General features: G+C 34.8%; 1 protein-coding gene across 4 annotated transcripts; it reads left to right on the top strand.

The window, feature by feature from the left end:
- Positions 1-413: 413 nt before the first annotated feature.
- Positions 414-15,799, top strand: LOC117415912 (eukaryotic translation initiation factor 4E-like). 4 transcript variants are annotated; one of them, XM_034026834.3, is made up of 7 exons: positions 414-606; positions 1,599-1,690; positions 5,558-5,653; positions 6,851-6,914; positions 7,934-8,047; positions 12,489-12,628; positions 15,315-15,799. In XM_034026834.3, the coding sequence occupies exons 1-7, from the start codon at positions 589-591 to the stop codon at positions 15,427-15,429; spliced, it is 639 nt and encodes a 212-aa protein (XP_033882725.1). In that variant the 5' UTR covers positions 414-588; the 3' UTR covers positions 15,430-15,799. The 4 variants fall into 4 exon arrangements, with proteins under 4 accessions (XP_033882725.1, XP_033882724.1, XP_033882723.1 ...); XM_034026833.2 differs by having other exon boundaries at positions 415-606; positions 1,596-1,690; XM_034026832.2 differs by having other exon boundaries at positions 598-695.
- Positions 15,800-19,236: the final 3,437 nt, after the last annotated feature.

A 19,236-nucleotide genomic window follows, 5' to 3' on the forward strand; every position in this document is an offset into this window, starting at 1 on the left:
TAATAAAAAAAAAAAGCGTTTGCTATTTCACTTTTCTTTTGACATTTACCCTCAAAAGTAAACAAGGGAAAAAAAGGATTTGTATTGAGGAAAATGCTTGTGTGTTTTTGTGTTGGCCTAGAAAAATGATATATTAATGCCTATTGTTGTAACATAAAAACACTATAGCTGCTTATGCTAATATAATAAACGTCACTATAAGTTACTGTACTACGTTATTAACCATTCAACTATATTAATTATGTAATTATTTTCACAGCTAGTTAGTAACAGGCAGTATTGTTAATAATTCTCAAGAGAAAAAAACACTGCCCTTAAATAGTCGAGTCTGCAACGAGAAACTTCCCAAACACATGATACGTGAGGCATACTGCATTACTCACTGCTACTCTAAACTCAAACCACTGGCTAACACAGTGAATGATTCAACACATGAAACCATTCACGTGTCGCGCTGTAGTAAGCGTTTTGCTAGAGGCCCATGTCCTGTTACGACTGCTATTGATTTGACCTCAGTCACTTGCCGTATAACTGTGAGTTGTGTGACGCACCAACGCTGAACGGAGAGGAGCGTTTTTTACAGTCAAGATGGCGACGTCGGAGCCGGTATGTGGGGGACAGAGTGTTGGGCCTGTAATGGGTTTCGCGGAAAGATACTGGGGCGAAAGAATATTTTGGGAGTTAAGGATATAAGAGTTGAGTGATTGTGGGTAGAGGGAAACCTTTTTGGCGGTCCTGTAGGTTCAGTGTAGCGTTTTTGTGCTGCTGTCTGGTTTGCAACATGTTCAAATACCCAGCATGCTAATAAGGGGGGTGGCGGCAGAGGAGGAGGAGGAAGAAGAAGAAGAAGAAAAAGAAGAAGAAGAAGAAGAAGAAGAAGAAGGAGGAGAAGGACACCGATAGTTGTTGGGGTGCAGACAATACCAAATTGTCAACTGCATTTTCTTTCCTAATACAACATTATATATATATATATATATATATATATATATATATATATATATATATTGTGTGTGTGTGTGTGTGTGTGTGTGTGTGTGTGTGTGTGTGTGTGTGTGTGTGTGTGTGTGTGTGTGTGTTCGTGTGTGTTCGTGTGTGTGTTCATTCATTTAGCGTTTTTGGCTGAATCAGGCTCTCCAGCTAGTAGTAACTAAATGATTTCCACATAAGAAGAAACCCTGACGTTTCACTCAGTATGGGGCATGTAAAGTGAATAGAGTTTTGGAATCTTGATAAGTCGTTTCTGCCACAGCGGTGGTTTTCATCATAACTGTATTGATTAAAAATTATGCTAAGTACTGTATTGAGAATTACCGTAGGTCATGGGGAGCAAAACGTCTTTGTACTGTATTGCAGTAATTTACAGTACTGTTTGCTAACAATTCAATTAAGAAATTCAAGGTGCTTACAATAGTAAACAAGTACAGATGCATCACTAGTCAAATATCTTTCCACGATAATCTTGTATTGTATTGCAGTATAATGTGGTTGAAAAACGGAATCTTCATAAGACAACCTGTTTTTTTTTTTTTTTTAAAACAACCTTTTGCACACTTTTAATGTAACATACTAAACCATATTTGTTTCTTTTGAAGCAGTGTGGAACTGAATCTGAAGAAAGCACAGCAGAGCCTACCGCAACTGTAGTTGCTAATCCAGAAGAGTACATGAAACATCCTCTGCAAAATAAGTCAGTGTTCTTTCAGTTGTTTTTGGTTTCCCCTGTGCATGAGCTGTACGATCCATATTTGATCAAATGTGTTATTAGATGTGGTGTTAATGCTTTTGATGAAACGTAAAAATCAGAGTACAACTCAAGAAATAATTGAAACGAAACCAACACTTATAGTGCACAGTAATAAAGTAAGACTTTATTTGTGTCAAGTGTTCCACCAAGACCCAGAGGTATACCAAGCAGTCTTTGCTGAATAAAAACTTGAGATATTTAAAGAACAAGAATGCTAAGTTTTCAGTGAAGAGCCAGCTCTTCCACTATCTGTAGGTTCAGGAGTGTACCAGACAGAGTGTAAAACAGGTGGTTTTCTGGATAGAACTGGATAGAAAAGCACAAGATGTCATTATCCCATTCTACTAAGTGGTAGCAGAGGCCCTGCATTTTGTCTATTAATACAGCTAGCTGAGTCTCTGGAATAGTGCCTTAAAGAGACACCAAGGATTTATATATATGAAAATTTGACTATCACAGCCCAGAATTTGAGCATTTTTAGAGGGATACAACGGTTAAAACATTGGCACCTCAAACTGTTTCAGGTTTTTGTAAAAGTCATATGTTTTCATAGCAACACACACATAGGGGTAGATGTACTAAGATGGACCAGTCGCAGCGCAAACATACCGTATTTTTGTTGCGCTAATTTGCAAAGTATACATTTTGTGGTATGTACCAAGAGAAAATATGTTAATGAAAAGAGCCACAATATACTAATTTAAATATTTGTTGCGTCTTCTTAGCGAGATCTCTAGCATACAGAGTCGTGCGACATTGTTCAAATGAATAGCAGGAGTTGAGTTGTGGTTTGCTGCAGCAGAGGGTTCCCAAAGGATAACGTCTGTACATGCACGGGTGCAAGAATCAAAATAACTTAGTTTTTGTTAAATGTAAACATCATTTATACAATGCATTCTCTGTTCTGTATTCATTTGACCTATTTTAATACTGTTATATATATATATATATATATATATATATAAAATGAAAGGCAGTTTAATCCCATCAGATTCTATAGTGGGGCCCCAATCTTCACCCCCAAAAAGCTTTTCATAATCGTACAGTAGCCCCTCGCTAAACTGAATGTGTGTCCGAAATAAGGAGGTGTCGGGTTTAAAATCAATAAAATCGCACACACATACATGTATTGTTCTCAATGTATTTTAAATATAAATCATATCGATGAAATAACACTAATGTGTTTTGGGTAGGCTACACATGACATTATGTAAAAATATAAATCTGTACAGTAGGCCTATACAGTACAGTAGTAGTCAAATGAATACCTAGTGCATTTTCATTTTACTTTAGCCTACTGGTAACACAAAATAAATCCTGCTGTTGCATTGTACACATTGGTGTACAATGCAGATAACATTATTTTAAATTGAAACTAAATGATTTTAGGGTGTTTATTTATTTTAATTATTATTTTTAACTTGGCCTACTTAGTAGCCTAGACAATTTACACACAATAGATCATGGCCCTTTGCAGATGTTCAGAATGAGCTGGAGGGGTTAGTGGTACATGTGTGCAGTCTATTGCTCCCAATATGCTGGAAAAAACAGAAATGTCATAGAGATTTGTTTTCAGAGCTTGTAAGTAACACCCTGACTTTAGTGAAAATTAGGTACTTGGGTGTTCGTCTCAAAAATACATTGAGCAGACTTTAAAACATGCTTTCAAAAGTTCTTAACAAACTGATGCAGTTGTCGGCAGCTTTAGTACATCTCATTATAATATTTGAGAACCCTCATTTCCACTATCTCCGACCTCTTTTTGCAAATGTGTGCAGGAACGCCCATAATTACATATTCATTTAAGGTTGAACCGCAAAGAAAAACTGCTGCCGCAAAGCATTCCCTAAAAAGTCACTAACAGCATTGCGTATGTTTAGTACATTTCACTCTAGACTTCCGATTCGTTTGTGACTATTGCGACGTGATAATTGTCATTAGAAAAAATGTTACCCTTCTTGCTGTAACTGATAAACATGTGTAGTGACAATACAATTTCATCTAATTAAATGCTCCAAAATGTCTTCAGTGGAATTTCTTTAAATCTTTATTGACATTTATTCAGTAGTATGAGAATGGAAATACATAATACAACTAAATCATTAACTCAACTGTATGTAATACATGTAACACATCTAGGGCACTTCATTTTCTATGTTTATTTTTCAGGAGCACATAAAATGCTGTTTTAAAATAAACAAAAAACACCCCTTTTAGTGTGGCACACTTGTTTTCAGTGGGGATTTTCATAAAAACATCATGAAACTTGTTGAGCAAACTTGCACTTAATGCAGTAACCATCAGAGTTAACCACAGTCGAACGGGTTAGACAAAAATGATCTTCACCTATCAAATTTAAGCCATACAACTGTTCAATAAGTACCTAATGGGCAGCTTCAACAGCAAAAGAAAAAGTGGACAATACTACTTTGTGGTTTGTTAGCCAAGTAATACAAGGCCATTGTCAGAATTTAAAAGTTCCCCATAAATTAGCACAGCCGTTGCAACCTCTTGCACAATTAATATATTTTAATGTTTCAATGAGATGCTCGAGTCAGCTCCACAAAAGTGTGTTGTGCTGAAAGGTGAATTGCAGTATTTGTGTTCCTCACAAATAAATACCAAAGTTATATGGACCTAAAAATACAACTGTATGGCAGTTTGTGAACAGGTGCTGTTAAACTAACCTAAGAAAGAAAGAAAAAAAGCTTTTAGTAGACAAACACACATCAACACTTTTATTGTGTTTTTTTTTTTTTTTTTTAGGTATACCTAGAATAAACTCGAGTGGTACATGTGTGCCTTTTCAACAAATGAGGGACACAATAAGGGACAAACTGTATGTAATCTCATTTTAAAAGGAGTGAGAAATTAACAAATGAAAATGCTGACCCCATTCTCGCTTAATTAAGCATCCCAGTGAGGGAAGCTTGCACTAATTAGCAAATCTGCTGGCACTACTGTTAATATTGCAAAAAACATTTCAGATTGCAACTATATATCGTCAGTGTTTTGGACATTCTTCTGTTTAAGTTGGGATCTTAGACAGCGTCCTTTTTTATTTATTTATGTATTTGTTTTTTAAGTTACTTTTATATTGGCTTCATACTTTTTACACAACTGTATTGACAGATTGTCTGTCAAGTCTGATTGCAGGTATTGCACAAGAAAAATGAATTGATTGTGACAGTTATTTTACACAGCCAGTGTCAAAACCTCCTATCAAACTATTTGTGCCTGAAGTCTGCTGTAGTTGATCACAGAATTAATACATGAACAAGATAAAGTAAAACTGAAGATCAACTGAAGAATGAATATTAATCCCTGCTTTTATTGCACATTCCTGGATGACTTGTCCAGTCTAGCAAATGTTACGTTTTTATGAAATTGCCCTTCTGTGAACAGAGTAATGTAAGGGTGAAATCTGGAAATGCGTTGTTCAAAATTATAGGCCTGTATGTTCAGCCCAATTCTGACATTCTGAAGAATAAAGCTTTTAAAACAATGGTTTCCTCCTGAAAGAGCTGGCTGCATTTCCATCAGCTTCAGTGTAGCTAAGCACAAATAGTACACAGACTAGACGTTCTAGAAATGAAGTATGAACAGGGAAAAAAGGATGTTTGGTAAATTCTAATGCCTCTAGCTTGACCATGCTTTTTGATTCAGTAAATATTTTACCCAATATAATTTTAATAAGAAACTGGAAATAAACTGAAAAGTCTGTCACAACCAGATAATATCTTTAATGACAAAAGCAATATTAATGAACACATCATGTTTTTACTAAATGTGTTCATCTTCAATTCACAGATGGGCTCTTTGGTATTTCAAAAATGACAAGAGCAAAAGTTGGACGGAAAATCTGAGACTTATTGCCAAATTTGATACAGTTGAAGACTTCTGGGCGTAAGTATATTATGGAATTTATTCTAAATAGGCAAGACGATTCCAATTTTAAACCATTTGGACTTGTGGTGTTTCTGGTAGGTGTCTTGTTCAGTCACACTTTTTAGTCCCGAGCCCAACAACTTCTATTATACGTGGCATTAGGAACGGAATTAGGCATTTTGGGAATGGAATTTTGCACTACACCCAGCCAGGTTGAGTTAATTCATCATGTGACTTCACTCACTTGTCTCTGCTGAAACTCAACATGGCGACTGCACCAATGAAGAAAGAAAAAAAAAAAAGCAATGTTTCAGCAAAAGACAGAGCTAAAACATTTTCTGATTATCTAGGGATACTATTCTGCAAATTTTGCTGTCATTTGATTGATCATGTATGAGTCAATACCTCATTAAAGATCATATTGCCAGTTATGTTAACATGTAGAGAACAAGAAAGCAAAAAAGACAGCAACAAAAAATGGCAAAGCACTGCGTTCTATGCTGAAAAACTTAGACCCAAGGTACTGCGCTCAAGGCAAGAACGAAGCATATCAACTGAGCGCCTTTTCATTTCATTGTACCTTGTTTTCCAAAGGCTAGAATAACCATTTCGTCCCTTGCATGATATGTATTTCCATACACATCTTCAAATGCATTGTTCAAAGAGTCGCCAATTATGTTTTGTATTTTCGCCTTTACCCAATTTGGTTAAAAAAAAAATCAGAGGACCCCTGAAAATTCTGGGATAAAAAGAAATGATTAAATTTCACCGATGTCGGTAAAAATTCTGAAACCACCTGTTTATGTGGTGTTGTTTTGTCCTGTGCGAATCGGGTATTATATCCATCTAGTTTTGTAACTACTACAGTAAAAACATGTCACTTCATAAATGAATCCTCACAGTTTAATTATACTTCATCTACCCATCACAGTTAAATGTGGATTGAGTGGGGTTGATCCATCAATGCATGTTTCATTATAATCCATTTATTTGTCACATCTATTGTAATCTCAAACACTCTTTTGTGTCAATTACAGTAAATGACAAGCGATTGTTTGCATCAATCAAAAATGTTGCCAACTTCAATATGACACAAACTGAGAGAGAAATTATCAAACTATTGCTTTACATAACGAAAACTTGAAGGTAGAAAACTTAAACATAGTATTTTAAATGGTGCAGTTAAATAAACAAGTTTTGTTTTTTTCCCCTCAGGTTATATAATCATATACAGCAACCAAGTAAACTTGGATTTGGATGTGACTACTGTTTATTTAAGGTAAGATACAGTACAATCGTAATTAAAACATTTAGAAATGTTTTACCTTTACTTAATGCATCTCCGTTTGCATCTTAATGGCTAATACAGTAAGCCAACTCAATACTTGCCTTTGCTATAATTAGCTTCTCTTTACTTCAATGTCAGAATTAAACCCATTCTGTTTAACATTAACTTTTAATTTAAAGTTTATTTGTCATCACTCTCAGCTTCTCTTAAATTATGTGTTTTAGTTCTGTTTTTTATATGCTGTAAACCTACCTTATTATTGCGACTCTGAATCTGTTTCTACACAGAGCCCCTGAACATTTAAAAAAACAACTGATTTTATTATTACCATCATGTTTAGTAGCTTAGGCTTAGTTGCCCACAGAACCATCTGTTTCATGAAAAGTACATTATTTCCAGCATTAATCTTTTTCAAGATACTTAAAATCACTTATTGTTGCAACCAATAAACATTTTACATTTAAATGTAATCAATAGCTATTTTTGCTATAAGGTCAATCAAACTGTTAAAGAAGGATATACTAAAACCAGTAAAAGAAACCAAATGCAAGACAAAAAAATAACCCACTTTTCATGTAGAGTAGTGATACTAGCACACCTGACGTTAAACAACTGATAATCCTTTTTTAGATGTATTTCTTGGCTGCACATGTGTTTCAGAATATTCTTGATGAGATTTCAGAGATGCTGAGTGTGTGTTCTGGGGAGATAAAACCATGCTTTGGGTGGTTGAGATACAAAGTGCCAGTAGCTCCCTGGTTGAGATGTTAGCTTATGGTAACACATACACACACTGCTTACGTATTTAGTAGGTAAGCATTCATCTGCCACTTTTCATTTAAGTTTGCAGATATTTGTATTTGTGCATGTGATCTACAGCTACATATTTTAACCTGTAAATTAGCTGTGTGACAATTGGTACGTTTACTGTCTGGGAACTGTGAAACTGTTTATCTTAGAAGTGTTATATTTGAATAAAGGTTGTTTTTTTCTTTTTTTTTTTTTTAAAGGATGGAATCAAACCGATGTGGGAGGATGATAGAAATAAACTTGGGGGAAGATGGTTAATGACACTCAACAAACAGCAGAGACATAATGACTTGGATCGGTATTGGATGGAGACAGTATGTTTTTTTTTCTTTTTAAAATGTAATAATTAACACTAGAAGGACCGGAGATACACTCATACCTAGAAGCCCTGCAGCAGTCTTTCTGACGTCTGTATTCAAAACACTAAATAGTATAACGAACGGAGAAACAGTCGGATGTAATAATTCTTTTTTTTTTTTTTTTGCGAGTACGTTACATAAACATCTGAAAAACCGAGGCATGCATATATATGTTTTATTTTTATTGCACTTGCATTGACATCTCTTGCGGCTCTCAGCGGGGTTGCCAGCTTCAGCTGTGGGTACATGCTTGGCAGTTTTTCTCTGTTCTAAATGCTTCTTGCGAAGTTCCTGTGCTAACTGTAAAAAAGGCTGATTGAAAAACAATAGACTGTCAGTCATTCACTCAGGCAGAGAGTAGAGACTAATCTAATTACAGCTAAACACATTGCAGACTGGTAAATAGAAATACTATAGTAATGTTGTTGAAGCTGACACCCTGGGATCCTTCAAGAAGCTGCTTGATGAGATTCTGGGATCAATAAGCTACTAACAACCAAACGAGCAAGATGGGCTGAATGGCCTCCTCTCGTTTGTAAACTTTCGTATGTTCTTATGTTCTTATTATGTTCTTATAAAGTAGAATACCATTCTGTATAATCAAAATACAGTTATTTTCTGTGTGGCCGTCAATGTGACTGCTCCCGGGGCTTTAAGGTGTAATGTAATATATCTCCTTTATTTCTGCACTCCCGTGTTTCATGCTTTGTGAGAATATTTAATACACACGAACACACAGCCCCGTATGTGTTACACGACTGGAGAAAATTACTTTTTAAAACCAAAAACCGCCAAAATGACCACCGCGGGGCTTCTAGTGTTAAATAACTTAGACCCCGTTCACACTACTGTGCTGGCCCAGGGCTGCCGTATATTCCGGTCTGCAACCCCGTTTACATTTGCGGTTTAAGGCGTCTTTGCGCGTTCACATAAGTGACTGAAAAGCAGGCCTAAAATGTGGCGAATTGCTTTTTTATTTTTTTATTTTTTAAAATTAATTTATTATTTATTGTTTTATGGAACGATAACATGCACTCAAAATGGAAGCGCTACCGGGATATACAGTAATCCTTGATTTGTAGCAGATGTTTCTTATAAATATATCTTTTTTTTTTCTTCAACGCAGCACAGTAGCAATTTTTTGGTATATATTAAAAAAAAAAAAAAAAAACATTTTATTGACTATTTTGACTTAATGTTATGGTGTGTAACGGGGTGACGGTCTGAGCTTACCCCCACCTACAATCACATTATTCTAGAAGGCAGGAAACAGCAACTTGCTAGTGTTCACAGGTATAAATATTTATTTTCGTAATGGATACTTCACTCAAGTTGTACATACAATGACTGACATTCACAAGACAAGCTCACGACAGACCACCTAATACATTACACATGTTTCTTCTCATTTATACGTATTTGTTTAACCTGCATGAATACCATCTTGTTTGCAAACACGATTGTTAAACTAATTTATTGTTTACTTGTTAGTATTATCATTGTCATTATTATTCTCTAGTCCCTAACTATTACCACTTCATTGAGGGAAGCGCCCTAATCTAAATACAGCAATACATCGTCATATATCAAAGACACTTTGCTCAACAACATGCACAATATAATAAACCACTGCTCTTTCGCCAGAAGAATAACGTTATCAATAATAATCACAATAACAGGCATTGAAATATTACATTGCTTGTCTCGCCCTCGCATGGTGCATCAATGATCTTAATATTTGTGGATGAGAACAGTATTTTTTTGTGTGTGTAAAAGCAATCGGCTAAAGAAATGATCGGCATTTTAATGTAAAGACGCACACTTCTGTAGCTATGCATATCGTTGTGTGCAAAATAAACAATGGTAGCTGAATATGCCAAGTTGCCAGCATTATTGATCATTACTAAATAACAGGAAGAAAAGGTAATTGTGACAAGTTAAGCATAATTATGAATGCACTGCAGCTCCTATATTATGTGAAAGAAACAACCTGAACATTAACCTGCTAGATTTATTTAAATTTAATTTTATTATTATTAGTATTATTATTAGTATTATTATTATTATTTATTTCTTAGCAGACGCCCTTATCCAGGGTGACTTACAATCGTAAACAAAAATACATTTCAATATTTATGTAATTAAATATTGATTCACTGCCATCTTGGCTTTCTGTTTACCTTTCGCACGTGTGGGAGAGTATGGGAGTGTCTACTGAGCAGTGCAACCACATTGGTCCTAGTCTGCTTTGTGTTCATACATATGAGAAAAGGTGGCCCTGGCCCCTTAATTCGCAAGTGTGAACGACAGGGCATGAAGTTAAGGTCATGAAAGGCAAGGCAATGTTCCCTTCGTTGGGTGCGAAAATTCAGGGGCACCATGGCAGTCCTAGGGGGCAAAAAGGCAAAACATAAATCCAACCCAAGGGCACCAAGGTGATTTTCATACTCATTCATAAAACAGCAAAAAAAGAAATAGAGAGCCTATTATGTTGATGAAATAGTAATTCAAACAAACACAAATCAATGTTTTCTGAGTGATTCACACACTAATTGTTACAAAAATAAAATATAGGTTACTTTTCCATTGTAAAAATAAAGTGGTATAAAAAATCAAATTTTAAAAAACAAACTTTAATAATGAAAAAAATACAACGGGTTATTTTGCCAAAAATAAATACTCGGGGTATTTTAAAATATAGATTAGACTAGAGGCTTAGATACAGCCTTAGTGATACAACAACATTATAAGCAATGTCAGTGAAGGGAAAGTTTAAAATAAATAAATAAATAAACGATAGATTTCCAGGCAAACTGACTGACGATTTTCCCATGGCAGGAATTTAATAATGATAGTGGTCAAATGAGTTGTTCGGTCTGCAGTGTAGTTTGCTAACCGCTGTTACAAATCCTGTACAAACAAACGCGGCTTTGAAAAAAATATAAAAATTGAAATAGAAACTTTGTCGGGCAATAGAGAGTGCTCTGCATCACAGTGATGAACAGCTGGATGTACATAATGTTACATGTTTACATTTGAGAGACTTTATATAGTTTCACAGTTCTTGAAATTTACAGTTGAAATTTGCAGTTTTGTTAGGCTGCATTGCTGGACACTTGATTCAGGAAAAAAAAACAGTATGGCGATTTTAAGCAAACACATTCTAACCCCTTTCGTGAAAGCACGCAGAACTACATAAGGTAGTGAGAATGTATTGCACAAAAAAAAATGAAAACAGAAATCGATGCCCTTCTCAAGATTGTGTTTTGTTCACTATTATGTTATCTCTCCTACTTGTTTCATAACACAGGGAGCTGCTACTTGAACCATGTCAGAGCTACTTGCTCAGTTTGTTTGTTTATTTATTTAATTTATTTATTTATTTATTTATTTATTTATTTATTTATTTATTAATTATTTTTTTTTGGTGTAAATTTTTTATTGTGTGTGAATTTTTAGCATTGGTGTTTTGGGGGCAATGACGCAGAATTACAAAACTGCGACGGTCATTGAAATGTCTATATAAGATAGCAATTTATATACACTGAAGACATGAAAAGGGTTAGAATGTGTATTGCACAGTTGCATTTTAAAGTATTGCAATTTTGAGCCCGTTCTGTCAGTTCAATTGAATTCTGTCTAATCTCGTCCTTTCTGCAGGACTTGACAACTGTAAATTGACATTAATATTATATTATTGTCGGGGACGAATTGTTGTGCACCCATTGCTTACCTGAACATTAGGTAAATCCTAGAACACTGATACCAATTTAGACAGCTTCTTTCTTTTTAAATGTTTTTGAGTTGGTACGGGGTTCACAGACCAAAAATCAGTGACACTGCCAGTGAACATGTGAGATTGAAAAATCCTGGGAGCGCGGTCATATTGAGCTCGGTCTAACAGCGTCCCTCCCTCTGTTTGCCCGTCATTAACCAATGGTACAGTAGATCTTTCTCGTGGCTTAGTGCCGGGAGGTGCACAATAAAAAGAATGGCAACAATAATACTTTATGATGAAGACTCATTTTCTTGCAGGATGAGATTAGACAGAATTAAATTAAATTGTGACAAACAGGCCAGCTGGCACAGAGTGAGTTTGTGAATGAGATGTAGATCAGATGTGCTTTTGCTGACGGACACCGATGGCAATGATGGGTGGTCTTACAGGCAAAGTTTTTTAAAATTTGAGAAGCATTGCGGCAAGCAGCTTGGGTACTTCGGCAATTGCTGTCGGTTATTTCGCGCCCTGGTGAACAGGGTCTAATAATTCAATATAAACTTTCCCTGGTGGGGAAGAAAATACTTGTTATAAAGTCAGTAACTCATTGATGGTGATTTCTCAACAAACTTTTCCTTTTTTTATTTTAATCAGTTTTTTTTCTTTTCTTTTTGCTAGCTGTTGTGTTTAATCGGAGAGTCCTTTGATGAAGCCAGTGAAGATGTTTGTGGTGCAGTTGTCAACGTTAGACCAAAAGGTGACAAACTAGCCATCTGGACAGGTAACTGTGAAAATAAAGAAGCAATCATGACTATCGGGTAAGTTATATTAAAATTTAAACAAACTACCTACAATAGTCAAATAAATTATGCAATTAGCTTGCCGTGACAGAATACCTGAATCGTAGTACCTTATGGAATTTATTTAATAGTAACTTCTGTATCCTCATACTGGTAACACCCTGTTACATAATCTGATAAAGATGAAGAAGAAAAAAATGGAAATGGAAAATAAGCCCAATTGAGTTTACATTACCAAACTCCTAGAAAGATACATTTCAAATAGTGTTTGTGTACTGGAAGTTTAAATGATTCCCATATACCCCACTAGATACATACATGTCAAGCCCTAAATGTTCATACCAGTGAGACCCCTTGGGGGGGGGGGGGGGTGCTAGTGACAGATCAATATTTTTGCACATTGCTAACACCTATGCCACTGACCTAGACTTAATACAGCACGAGTACATAAAAAAAAAAAATTCTAGTCATGAAAAGAAAATACAGTCTGCTTTTGCTCCTTTTCTGGAGACAAAATAAAATGAATAAAACAAAGTAGTAGTCTGGGAACACCGCACACTAAAAAACTTATATTTAACAGTGAATGTTTATATGTGATCTGGTTTAACATGTATACTTACAAGAATACATCTACACATTTCTTTGTAAATACTGAGAATTAGTTTAATATCCTTTTTTTAATTGATTCAGTTTTAATCAAATCTTCAGTTAGTGTGTGAATGTTGTTGTTATTATTATTATTATTATTATTATTATTGGTAAACATTATTAAAACAAAGAAGCGTCATTTTACAGAAATACAAAACAAGTGTGTGGCGCTCCCTGTCACTTTGACCAAAATTAAGGTGAAATAAAGTGATAGACATACCATCCATTTCCAATTGTTCTGTTATTTCTTACCATATGGCATCTTTCTTTGCGTTGTCTTTATAACCACTGACCCTGGCATCATAAAGAACATTATATTTTTCGACTTTAATAATTACATTCCCATTGATATCCCATTTCTCTTATTTCTGTGGTAATTTCTGCGTGAACTAGACAGTGACAGCCTCTCCTTCGACTTTGCCCGAGTAAAGGGCTAGTCACACTACAGCGTTTTCGCAGCGTTTTTCGTTTTGAAAAATCAAACCTATGGAATTGAATACTGCCTTTCACACTTGAGCGTAATCACTGCGAGAAACGCTGTGAAAAAAATAGAAAAGGTTCGATTTCTGGACGAAAAACGCTGCGATTTCCACAGAGCCCTTCTACATTTGGAGGCAATATGAATCTGGTGCAGGCATTGTTGTTCCAATGAAGGAGAGGAAAAAGGGATGAATGCGGGATCACTATAATAAAATACCACTGACCTGCGTAAAAAATACTGGTATGTAAAATAATAAATAATAAAATTAAAGCAGCAGTAGCCAAGCCAAATATCTAATTTCATTAAACCACAGTAGTTCACACTGCAGTTTGTCGTTTCTGAGCTGCAGTGTTTACTGAAAGCGGATGGATTTACTTCAACCCATTGGTGGTAATTCTGCTGATAGAAAACACAATATACAAGTAGGTGTTTTGCTTCAACAGTAAAACATATATGTGTATATATATATAATGTTTTTATTGATGCTATGTCGTCACTGCTATTTGTTTTTACCGCTACGCAAACCGCCCCTCTTTAACCCATTTGTATTTAATAATACAATGCATTTTCACAGGCAAAGCAATTTATATTGTTTTAAAATTAAAATAGTATTAACTGTAATTCGATTTCCTCACATATTTTCCCTTATTTTCTGTTTGTATAGCATATCGAGAGATGTATTGTGCTGCTTATAAAGAACAATGCACTGCTAGAACCAGACATTCCAATGAATGAAGAAGAGAAAAACGCTCATGTGAATACAAAAATCGCTGTGAATCGGCTGGCATAAAAAACGCTGCGAAATAAACACTGTAGTACTGTAGTGTGTTTAGCCCTTTGACGTGCTGTGTACAGAAACATAAGGCATGCGTAGACAAACCGTCAGTTTGAGACAAGGCAATTCTATCTTTGGAGTAAGGGGGAGTTTGGAGTTTGCGTAGCAGTTACAGGAATATAGAATGGTAATGTACTCCTTTATGGTGACCCACCACCAGGTATACTATATGTGGCAGGGATGAGAATTTGTTTAAAAAAACTCATGTTTGGTCACTGCTATATATATTGTAATAAAAAAAAAACAAAAAAAAAACACTGGACTATTGAACTTCAATATGAAATGAACGTGGGGGGAAAAAACAACTGTTTTATTAGCACTTTTACCAACCAAGCATAATCACAACTTTGTTTTGAAGAAAACAGAATATGGAACACTGAAGAGAACTAGTTACAATTTTACATGCTCAGGCCATGTCCCATTACTTTCTGTGCCACTCTGTAAAGCAGTTCCTGTCTGGCACAATGGATAAATCTCTCGCTTGCTCGCTTGCTTCTCTAGTGCCCTATCTCTCGCTGAACTACATATGCGGTTATTATCCAGTGCAAATTAATTGTGGGGCCCTCTAATATGTCTTCCTTAATCTCAGTACAGTTTGCGTGCTGGACAAATTCAAACCATGATTCTGGATCTTAGGCTAGCGTTATTCTGTAACTATATTTGATTTGGAGACCTCAATTGCAATACACAGTTTTTTGTACCACACTCAGTTTGCTTTTTTTTTTTTTTTTTTCTTTCAGGCAACAATACAAAGAACGTTTGAGTGTTCCTTCAAAAGCCCTTATTGGATACCAGTCACATGATGACACATCTAGCAAAAGTGGATCCACAACAAAGAACATATTTACAGTTTGAAGAAAGCCAGTTATATTTGCTGTAGGTTTATAAAATTATTCATCTGCACCATAAGTCATTTATGAATTGTCAACTACAGTAGTGTCCTTTTTTTAACATGTTTGTATATGTACAATAATCATTTGCCTTCACAATAAAAATGAACAGCTGCAGTATTTTTCAATACTAAACAGTCATACAACAGTCTAGTGGGCAGATGTACTGATCTGTTATAGTAACAAATTTCAATTTTCTGTAGAACTTTTAAAGGATATTACAATGAGAAGTAAATATAATGTGCTACCACAGATTTTAATAGTGTATGAGTAATATCTAGATAAACTATGGAGGTTGGAGTTAACGTTTTGAATAAAACAACCTTTCTCGATAAGCTCTCTCGCTTTCTTGAACACATAAGACTGCTGCTAAACATTCTGACATGTCTAGCAAATATCCAGAAATGTAAATGTAATTGATCTGTACTCTTGATAAACAATCTTCACAAATAATCCTTCATCATACCATTTGAATGTCACATGTATTATAAATAGTGTTAATAATGAAAAGTAATCTGAGCTAAACCTGCCTGAAAACATTTGACATGTTCCAGGAAACAGTCACTGTCTTTCTCTATTAGGTTAAAACTCAGTTCAGTAATTTTCAGCTAAAATACTATTTTATTTGAAATGTAGTTTTGCTTGTAGTACTATAACGTTTCCTTTTTTTATTCTTCCAAAATATTTTTGGATTAGGCTTTGCTGTGAATTGTTTTAGTTGGAGAACTATAAAGCTTTCAAGTCCCGTGTTTTTTTTCTCAAAGATTTTGCAACCATGAACTTCTGAGCATTAAAAAAGAAAAAAAAAAGTTTTATTACGTGCAAGATACATCCCTGGACACTCATGCTTTCTCCATTGTTTTCTCTTATGCTATCGCTGTGCTATACGCTACTTCTAGGTTATTGCAAAAGTAAATTCTATTAATTATCGCTCTTATTGTATCATGATTTTGATTCTTGTTTTCGCAGGATGTATATTACATTCTTAAAGTAAAAGGTAATCTATTTGCAAATACATTCCAATTGGTCTGTTAATTTATATATTTTTCTGTACATGGTGAATAACTGATTTTATTTCAAAATATTAACTGGTTCCTAATAAGAATGGACCAGTAGTTCATTTACACAGGTCCAGAATTACAAGTAGCTGCACTCCATAATTGAAATTCAAAATATTTAACAATGGATAAGATGACTAAAGCAAAACTTTGAGGGTTTTCAGTCATGCTCCAGTCTAAATTCAGTTTTAAATGCATTTACTGAAACTGCTGTAGTTTTAATCTGATTTTATTGAATGTTTTTGGGGTAGACTTTTACTACAATTGTGGGGCTTAAAAACAAAACATGCTAATGAGGATGTGATCTTGTCTTGTGTGGATTAAATGCTATGAATCGACTCTGCATCAATTTGGTCTTATACTGTGTACAGATGTCAAACCTTACTGTAGCTCAGCTTTTCTTCCTATTTCTCTCACAAACTGCACAAGATGACACCTACAATAAAATAAAACAGGTTTCACACAGCATAATTTACATAGTAAAATTATAGATTTAGTTATTTTGTAATGCAGTATAAAGAACGCTATATGAGATCGCTAACTTGGAAATGCTGGTGAAACTTTTAGATTTAGACATTGATCAGAATGGGTTCTTGTTATTTATCATTTCCATAAGTCAAGATGTTTCAATAAATTGAACAGCAATAATAGCCAACACAGCACAATTATTATTGTAGTGATTTGTTTGATGAACTATTCTATTCATTTTCAAGGGTTGGGTTTCATACAGCTGCCAATGCTGACATTTCCATTGGTATTTAATAACTTTAATAAGCATAAGTGGGTTTCAGTTATAAACATTTCTGTGTTTATTGTTAAACTGTAAAAGTTTTAGAAGCTAGACAATTGTACCTGAATTAGCAGTGTTTTGTCTTTTAACTGAGGAGAGTTGAGACCACTAAAATCCCGCTCAGGCTTCCAGAAGGGATTACTCCGCTGCACCACCAATCCAGATTAATATACAGCAGGCCATGAATAAAGGAGGTACAATTGGAATGGTAATTAAAAACTGCATATCATTTTCTTTAACACCATTAGACAAACAAAAATAACAAAGGAAGTAAATGTCTAACAACTGACCATGTAACCAAAAGGTAATTGAGTTCATACAGATTGCTCAGTAAATTTGAAATATAATCACTATTACTGTAACATTCAGCACTCTGTGATGGAGTTGTAACATGATAAGTAAAGGAAAGTGAGTATACAGTTGAAACTTGATCAGTGAACCTTCCTTGAATCAGAAAACTTAGCAACTGCACAGAGAAAACTTAGAACAAGAGTCAATTGGGTATATTAGGCTTATAATGATTTTTATTATTATTATTTGGAAATAGGTAGATCTGAAATTAAGAAAATATCTGGACAATCCCAGGTGATTTGCATCTTTGTGGTTCTAAGTCTACTGGTTTATATTAAGTTTTTTAGCAAGGTTACACAAAAACAACTTGTGCAACTATTGCAAAAAATTGCATCTTTTACAAAGTTTTTAATTGTTTACAATCCAGAGCAAGACACTGCAAAAATCATATGGGCAAGACAGTAGATGTGATGAGTAATTCATCCTGAACAAATCCTGCTGTATTTTTGAGCACAGTAACTTTGTATAATAAGAATACAAAAACATGTCATAAACTTCTAATACAGATTGCTGAAGCAGCCTGCACACAAAATGTGAAAAGACTTGACACAAATGTGTTTACGATGCATTCTCAAAACCATTCTTTCTAGTAGGGGTGTGCAGAAACTTGTACTCAGAATTGCCTTTAAAAAGTATTTATCGGCAAGTATTCAATAAATCCATTGATTAATGTGTTGATTTTCAAAACAAGAAAACTTGTCCTTCCCTCGTGTTTACAATTAAGTACCCCTCAATGGCAATTACCTTTAGCACTGAGTGTTTTAAAAGGAGATTGGAAGAATATTTTCCTCTCAGGGGGCACTGACATTTGTACTGGCATATCAAGGCCATAAACTGACTTTTCATTGATGGGAGGAGTTCAGGGTCAATATTTGTTATATATTTCTTTAACTAATTTATAAAAATAAGAACGAACATACCCTTTGTTGAAATAAAAGTAAACATTATGAACAATTGTGTAGCACATTAATGTCACAAAATAGTGTATTTATGTCCATTGTTTGTCAATTAATTCTATACATTTTCACAACCAATAGGTCTCAAATGTGTTGGTACTACACTGGGTTAAGATTGTCTTGCACTTTCTGGGTCATTTGGAGGTTGAAATTGTCCCCAACCCTTCACTGGCTTCTTCCCTGTCAATAACCAGTCGGCTCCTTCTCCTATTGACTGACATGCTTTCAGTCAGTAACATGCTTTGACACTGCTGGGGTGAAATGACCAACAAGGTAAGGCAGTAACGGGCAAGGCAAGCCTAGTGTAGTACCAGATGTCTATTTTGAAATGAACATATATGTATTCTATAACGTGTTTCTTTAGAAACTGAACATTTGAGACCTGTGTAGCTAATGGACATGCAAAATGGGGTAGAATCATGGAATTATATTGTTAGCTACAATTTAACAATATTACTTGTCCTCCTTTTATTGTGCTGGGAATATTTGGTTCATTTATTTATTGTTCTGGATTTGAAAATATTTTGAATATAATATTTTTGTAGGTTTATTTTTATTTATCAACATAAAATGTCATTCATTACCACATTTTGCTATCTGTCTGAAATATAAACCAT

This window comes from Acipenser ruthenus, chromosome 7 (assembly GCF_902713425.1).
Source record: "Acipenser ruthenus chromosome 7, fAciRut3.2 maternal haplotype, whole genome shotgun sequence".
Taxonomy (NCBI): domain Eukaryota; kingdom Metazoa; phylum Chordata; class Actinopteri; order Acipenseriformes; family Acipenseridae; genus Acipenser; species Acipenser ruthenus.